Source organism: Prionailurus viverrinus, chromosome C2 (genome assembly GCF_022837055.1).
Source record: "Prionailurus viverrinus isolate Anna chromosome C2, UM_Priviv_1.0, whole genome shotgun sequence".
Classification (NCBI taxonomy): Eukaryota; Metazoa; Chordata; class Mammalia; order Carnivora; family Felidae; genus Prionailurus; species Prionailurus viverrinus.
In genome coordinates this window covers 73,832,782-73,840,542 of record NC_062569.1, presented here as the reverse complement: position 1 = coordinate 73,840,542, position 7,761 = coordinate 73,832,782, and the positions used below count along the sequence as shown (strand labels likewise).

The 7,761-nt window shown below is 46.1% G+C and overlaps 1 protein-coding gene across 1 annotated transcript; it reads right to left on the bottom strand.

The window, feature by feature from the left end:
* Positions 1-306: 306 nt before the first annotated feature.
* SOX2 (SRY-box transcription factor 2) lies at positions 307-1,529 on the bottom strand. Its single transcript, XM_047875322.1, has one exon. It carries the CDS (start codon positions 1,521-1,523, stop codon positions 558-560), a length of 966 nt encoding a protein of 321 aa, XP_047731278.1. The 5' UTR covers positions 1,524-1,529; the 3' UTR covers positions 307-557.
* Between the last annotated feature and the right edge of the window lie 6,232 nt (positions 1,530-7,761).

The following is a 7,761-nucleotide window of genomic DNA, read 5'->3' as shown; positions in this document are numbered from 1 at the left end:
AATTCAGCAAGAAGCCTCTCCTCGAAAAATATTGGCAAATTCTCAGCTTATAAACAATGGACATTTTGATTGCCATGTTTATCTCGATAAATACTGTACAAAAGTTGCTTGCAAATATTAAAACATTTTTTTCGTCGCTTGGAGACTAGCTCTAAATATTATTGGTAAAGACTTTTGCAAACTTTCTGCAAAGCTCCTACCGTATCACTAGAACTTTTAAAAAGTTTTGCGTAGTTTTCTTTCCTCCAGATCTATACAAGGTCCATTCCCTCGCCCTCCCCACCCCACCCCCCTGGTTTCCTCTGTACAAAAATAGTCCCCCAAAAAGAAGTCCAGGATCTCTCATAAAAGTTTTCTCGTCGGCATCGCGGTTTTTGCGTGAGTGTGGATGGGATTGGTGTTCTCTTTTGCAGCTGTCATTTGCTGCGGGTGATGACTTTTTTTTTTTTTTTTGAGCGTACCGGGTTTTTTTTTCTCCATGCTGTTTCTTACTCTCCTCCCATTTCCCTCGTTCTTCTTTGAAAATTCCTCCCCCCCTCTAGTTCACTGTCCAGCCCTCACATGTGCGAGAGGGGCAGTGTGCCGTTAATGGCCGTGCCGGGCACCGGGCCGCTCTGGTAGTGCTGGGACATGTGAAGTCTGCTGGGGGCGGCGGGCTCCGGCACCTCGGCGCCGGGGAGGTACATGCTGATCATGTCCCGGAGGTCCCCGGCCTGGCAGGGCGCCCTGGAGTGGGAGGAAGAGGTAACCACGGGGGGGCTGGAGCTGGCCTCGGACTTGACCACCGAGCCCATGGAGCCAAGCGCCATGCCAGGAGTGCCCTGCTGCGAGTAGGACATGCTGTAGGTGGGCGAGCCGTTCATGTAGGTCTGCGAGCTGGTCATGGAGTTGTACTGCAGGGCGCTCACGTCGTAGCGGTGCATGGGCTGCATCTGCGCGGCGCCGTGCGCGTTGAGGCCCGGGTGCTGCGGGTAGCCCAGCTGGTCCTGCATCATGCTGTAGCTGCCGTTGCTCCAGCCGTTCATGTGCGCGTAGCTGTCCATGCGCTGGTTCACGCCCGCGCCCAGGCCGGCGCCCACCCCGACCCCGCTCGCCATGCTGTTGCCGCCCGGAGCCAGCAGCCCGCCGGGCAGTGTGTACTTATCCTTCTTCATGAGCGTCTTGGTTTTCCGCCGGGGCCGGTATTTATAATCCGGGTGCTCCTTCATGTGCAGCGCTCGCAGCCGCTTGGCCTCGTCGATGAACGGCCGCTTCTCCGTCTCCGACAAAAGTTTCCACTCGGCGCCCAGGCGCTTGCTGATCTCCGAGTTGTGCATCTTGGGGTTCTCCTGGGCCATCTTGCGCCGCTGCCCGCGGGACCACACCATGAAGGCGTTCATGGGCCGCTTGACGCGGTCCGGGCTGTTCTTCTGGTTGCCGCCCGCCGCCGCCGCGGTGGAGTTGCCGCCGCCGCCGCCGCCGCCGCCCCCCGAAGTTTGCTGCGGGCCCGGCGGCTTCAGCTCCGTCTCCATCATGTTGTACATGCGGGCGCTGTGCGCGGGCCCGGCCCGCCGGCGGCCGCCGACCCTCGGCCCGGCCGGGACTTTGGGGGGCCCGCGGGCGGGGGGAGAGGAGGAGGGGAGGCGGGCGGGGGTGTCGGGAGCGCAGGGCTCCGCGAGAAAAATCAGGCGAAGAATAATTTGGGGGAAGAAAAGAGAGAGAGAAGCAAACTGGAATCAGGATCAAAAAAAGCGCTTCCCTCCTCTTCTGGCCGATCCTGCCGCCGCCGATGATTGTTATTATTATTTTTTGGAAAGGCTTAAGCCTGGGGCTCAAACTTCTCTCCCTTTCTTTCTCTCTCCTCTTCTTTCTCTCAGTCCTAGTCTTAAAGAGGCAGCAAACTACTTTCCCCCTTTTGCAAACACTCTCTTCTCTGCCTTGACAACTCCTGATACTTTTTTGAACAAGTTAATAGACAACCATCCATGTGACGGGGGCTGTCAGGGAATAAATGGGTTTCCAGCGACCAATCAGCGCGCGGCGGCTCCTCCACTCGAGCCCAGCCTCGCAGCCGGGTTTTGCATGAAAGGGGGCGGGGCCTGCCGCGCCGCAGGCCGCGCGGGGGAGGCGAGGGGAGGAGGGGGAAGGAGGGAGGGGGAGGCGGCTCCCACAGCCAGCCTGCCAGCCACTGAGAAACCTTTGTATCCCCTCTCGCAGCAACAGGTCACACCACACGCCTTTTCGAAGGAAGTGGGTAAACAGCACCAAGACTGCGATTTTTTTTCTTCTTCAAACTTAATATTGATTTACTTTTTGCTGCGGGCTGCTGAAACGAGGAAGGGGCGCGAGAAGCCGCTAAGGTGTGGGGGTGGGGCACGGCAGAGTGGGTGGTTCAGGACGACTGTCCTACTAGTATTTCAGGAAACAGGCGGTGCAGGAGTTGGTGTGTCATTGTTGTCCCGCTCCTCCGCATGCTCCCCCCCCCCCCACCGCCGCCCCCCCCACTCCCTTCCCCGCTCCAGCCTCCTCGGTGCTTCTGCCTAACCTGGCTCTTCCCCTCGCCCCTCTTCCTCTACAGGTGCCGGCACTAGTTCACCCCTTTCTTACACTGTCCCGACAAGAAGTTATGAGACGGAAAGCTCAGTGCTCCAAACCCTCCTAGCTGCCACGCACTTTGCTCTGTTTTAAGCATAAATCCTGCTGGGACTCTGTGGCCGACTCCGCACTTGAGGGGAGGCCGGGCCTGGGGAAGCTGCGGCATGCCTGCTGTCCCCTGACCAGCTCGTCTCTGGCCCCGACACTGCGGCTTCTCCCCTTACCCCCAGCCTCATCTCCCACCATCTTTCTCCGTTCAGTCGACGGAAAGGGGATGCCCCCACTCTCCTCCTCTCTCCCCGTTCTCCTCTTGAGCCTCCCCCAAAGCAGGATTTCAGTTGGGCGGGTTTCAAAAGGAGGTTAGGGGAAGAAGGAGATCAACAGAAGGACCTTCAGAAGCGCAGACTATAGAGCAGCGTCGTGTCAACTTCCTGGCATCCCTCGGCAGAGTATGGAGGCGGCATTTGGGCCGCACTCACAAACTCCCTCCCACGCAGAGTTCCCAGGACTCGGGCAGCACCAGCTCTGCCATTCCCCTTTGTGACTTCTACTGTGGTGGCCGCTCTGCCTGGGCCGCCGGGTCTGGGACAGCGCTTGGAGGGGACTCCAGGCCTGGGAGGCCGGTGTGGTGCTCTCCAGGCACAGGTGCAGGCAGTGCAGGCAGGAAGAAGGCCGCCAGGACTGGGGACGGAGGGAGCCCAGCGAGGCCGGGGCTGGAGGAGGATGCGATGGAGGCGGGGGGTAGGGGCTCAGGAATCCTGCCCGCCCAGGACCCAAGAGGGTAATTTTAGCCGCTCTCCCATTGTCCCGACGTAAAGATTTCAATAGGTAGGCGCTCAATGCGGAGAGCAATGGCAGCACGTCCGTTACAAATAGGTAGTTTTGTTTCTCTTGTTGTCGCTACACGGAGTCAAACAAAGCCCCGTCTAAGTTTCCTTCCACTCTCTTGTTGGGATCTTTGTGGCTAAAATGCACTTGACTACAAAGCGGGGGGGGGGGGGGGGGGGAGTGGGAGAAAAAAAAAAAAACCTAATGCCATTTCTTTTTTATAAAGGGCTTAAACCATGAGGGTTACTTATTTTCTTTCTTCTGTAACACTCTCTCCGCCCCCCTCCTTCCCTGATCTATATACCCTTACTCACCCTAAGAAAATGTTCTGAATAGTATCTGTCGGCCACGTTCCATTTATTATCTTTACAAAACTTTGCATTGTTTTGTTCCTTACTAACCTTCTTCCCATAACCATCACTACCCCCACTCCAACTTCTCCAATCCCTGCCCTCCGGGGCTTTTCTGTTCCCGTCAAACTCAAAATAGGCACGCTCACTGGAAAGCCAGAAAAGTTGAGAAAAGAATCCTGTAGACTTTTCTTTATAAATTATTATTTCCAATCAACCTCCCCTCCCCCAACAGTGTCTTCTTTTTCTCGCAAGTTATGGTTTGTTTTAGTTCTTGGGAACCTGGGAAGGGTGAGACTGGCCTTCTCGAAACGGATAAATATATGGCACTCTTTAAAACAAAATAATGTCTTCTGTTTATTCGAGGTGTAATATTAAGCTAAACACGGACATGGAGATTAGGAAGAGAAAAGGTTAGAGGCTCGGAAGACAACACCGCAGCCACCAGGCTTTTCAGCGCGTCTGGTTTTAGGGATGTAGCTGGTGCGCCCCCTACTGGTGAATTCGCTTTTCCAAGACTACAGTTTTGCTTTTACCTTAAAAAAAAGGTGTTTGGAAATAATTTTTTTTTTTTTTTAAATGAGGGGACTGGGAGGAAGATCCACTAATTACACGTAATCTAAACAAAAGAAAAGTTAACATATCATATAAGCTATGGAACTAAATCATAAGAATCAGATTTAATTTGCTTAACTTAGAAATGTACATATAACCTCCAGATAAGTAGGAGGTTAAACCTTGGGAAAAAATAGGTACAAATTATGAGATTCAACATATGAATGAATTATGATTGTCCAGATGCCACGAAGGGCAGACCAAGCATTCACTTTATGATTGCGTATGCATTGGTCTGCACTTAGTAGCATTATTCTGAAAACTTTAAAAAAGCTTACGGATAATTAAGTTTGAAGGAAAAGAAAAACAAACACACAAACAAACAAACAAACAAGGGATTGATGTGGATAATGGTGTATGTGTATTAAAATAAATATTAATAATGGATAGTTACAGAAGCAAATGTTTGTAATCTTCTCTCTCAAGGGGTAGTAGTAGGAGGCACAAATATTTCCTTGGGATAATATATAAAAGCTTTTATACATTCTCAGATGCATGTGTTTGTGCCTGAACTCTATAATAATGCATTTAAGAGGTTAAAGGGGCTGGCTAGGTCTTTTGTTAATTGCTTTTATCATATAAATAAGCTATGGAAATACATTACAATTGTGTTATCATTGGTTGCATTTATTTACAGCTTTATTTTAATTAAGCCTGCTGTACTTATCAAGGCAATAAACTAACTGTGGCTGGCATTTATGCATAATAATGTGCTATGAAAATAAGATTAAAGAAGATGGTGATAGCAGAAACAATTTTCTCATTAGATTTTTTAGAACATATGCATTAAAAAAAAAAAATCAGATCACCGGCCACTCTATTTCGATCCAGCATCATCACTGGCCCCTAAATATAATAATAACTATAATAATCACAATAGATGATAGAAGCAGCACTGTTTTAGGTTTATAACAGATGGCTACAGTACTAATAACAATACACCATTGACTACTAGGGTATCAAAATAAGACTTGGAAGAGGGTGCTTCATCCCTCAAGAATTTAAAAATGTTGCCATTGGCACAATTTATGAAAATTTAAAGTGCTTAATCTAAAGGAAGTATAACATTTCCCTTTCATGGGCAGCAAAAAGCTGTATACTTTTAGAGCAAGATTAGAAATTAAGAACAAAATGCATAACTCCTAGGATATTCTGATTTAATTTTGTTTTACTATAGGCCCCAGCCCCAAACCCTTAACTGATTAAGTGTAGCTCAGTTTTATCTTTTGCACTGATATTTCTCTCCTAAACTCCCCTCATCCCTCCTCAAGTATTATATCTGAAGCCAACTAACAATTTTGTGGAGATAGGGGACTGTAGACTTATTTTTTCTTCTTAGTGGCAAATAGAGGTTTAACTTGCAGTAATTAGGTGAGAACTAGCCAAGCATCTTACTATTATGATGCTTGTTAAAAAACGCTTCTTTTCTGCATCTGCATTTGAGTGTGTTCCCTCCTCTCTTAATCTTCTTATGGAAATGAAGGCAAACGGCAGGGAACCTGCAGAGTCTTGGAGAATGTCCTTGTTAACTGGAATTTCTCAGCATTGCTAATTAGCAGAGTTTGACGACCACCAGTATTGGGGGGAAAGCTCTGTTTAACCACTCACAAACCATTCCGAGGAAGAGCAGACTAATTTTATTTTGTAATTAAAATCTGAAAAGGGCCCTATTTGACAGTTAGGGCTATGAGAGTTTTATCTCCCCGTGAAATAATTACTGCCTTGATAACTCAATTTTCTGAAAAATGTCAACTGTGGGCTCCGAAAGTTTTAATTTCATTACGTAAGGAAAAAAAAAAAAGAAAAATAGAATAAAATGTACAGAAAGGCTTTCTAATTCTGGAAGTGGTTAAATATATTAGGAGCCAGATTTGGCCAAATGAAGGGCTTTTTTCTCCCTTTTTTTGTTATGTTTCCTCCGGATCCTAACCTTCCAGCCTTCTCCACTGAAAGCAACCATAGCACTGAACAGACTGCAGTGAAAAAGATGATACCAGTAGTGTGGTAAGGGGCATATAAACTAAAAAGAGAAGTACGGCAGGCCAAGAAAAGTTTGTGATTTTAAAAGCCAAAAATAGAGGAAGATTCCAACATGTAGGACAATGCTGGTGCAATCTGGTAAGATGAGATTTTATTGATATTTATCCCGTAACTCAAGAAAACTGAGAATTACAGAGTCAGGAGACTGGTATAAGCCAATTTAAAAAATATTTCCTTCTTCCAAGTTGCAAAAAAATGTTCCTCCATCACCTCAAATTGCAGTGTGCCACAAGGCTTCCTGAATGATCAACACTTAATTCTTCAAGATATGTGAAACAAACACAGATCAATGAAGGTAAAGAAAAGCATTAGAACATTTCTTTTCCTTACAAAAGCATCACATATTTTCCAAAAATAATAAGTAAGCCAGAAAAGTTAGGATATTGAAACTAAGAGCAAAAATTAGAATAGAACTGTGCTGTTATCAAACTTCACTTGCTTTAGACTGTGAAGGATCCCTCGTGAGATCCTAGAGGGGATACTGCAATTTTTATAAGGCAGTTTTCAAAATGAGAGAAATTCTTTCATCTACATTTCCTCCATTTTCTTTCTATTGCCAAACTTGTCAGATTTTGGAAGTGTGAAAAATTATTGACAGGAACTATAATACATGTTTCTAGATGATACACAGAGCAAGCACATATCTCTATCCCTTTTTTATTTACTAAGACATAAATATGCATATGGATGCATGGTAGATTGGCAATTTAAAATTCCTTAATTATATTTTTTCTTCTTGTCTGTCCCTTCAGCACCTTGCCTTTAATTTCCAGAAGTGGTATTATACGTAACAAATGAACAAGGGGATAACAAATGCTATTTCAGTCCAGACCCAATTTCACCAAATAATTTCACTCAAGGGCTGTAAGGACCCTTGAAACCTAAGGAATGCAGAGCTGCTCTGAATCCAGCTCCTTTTTTTATTCACTCTCTTTCATCTGAATCCCACTGATGAAATAAATACATTTTAAAAAGAATTCAAGGATATAAAGAAAACCAAATATATTTCTCCCTTACTTCAAATTATAGCAACAAAAGTAATATATAATCACTTGTGTATGTCTTCAGGGCTATATATAACAGTCATCATATTGCTTAGAGTATTTCATATATATGTATCTTCTACATATATCCCAACTCAAATATTTTCTGGAAAAAAGGATTCCCGTTTCACGATTTCATTTCCATTTCTGAATTGTCAAGTAGTTTTAACATAAGACCTGTCTCTGCACTGCAGCTGTTGTCCAGGGGAAAATGCAGTGTGCCCATTAAATGATCTAATTATTTTAAATAGAAATTCTCTTAAAAAAAAAAAAAGACAAACTGAGAATTTAAAGAGGCTGCTACCAGTGTT

Bases quoted from the DNA above. Each gene is read 5' to 3' on its own strand.
- SOX2 (XM_047875322.1), bottom strand. From the start codon at position 1,523: ATGTACAACATGATGGAGACGGAGCTGAAGCCGCCGGGCCCGCAGCAA.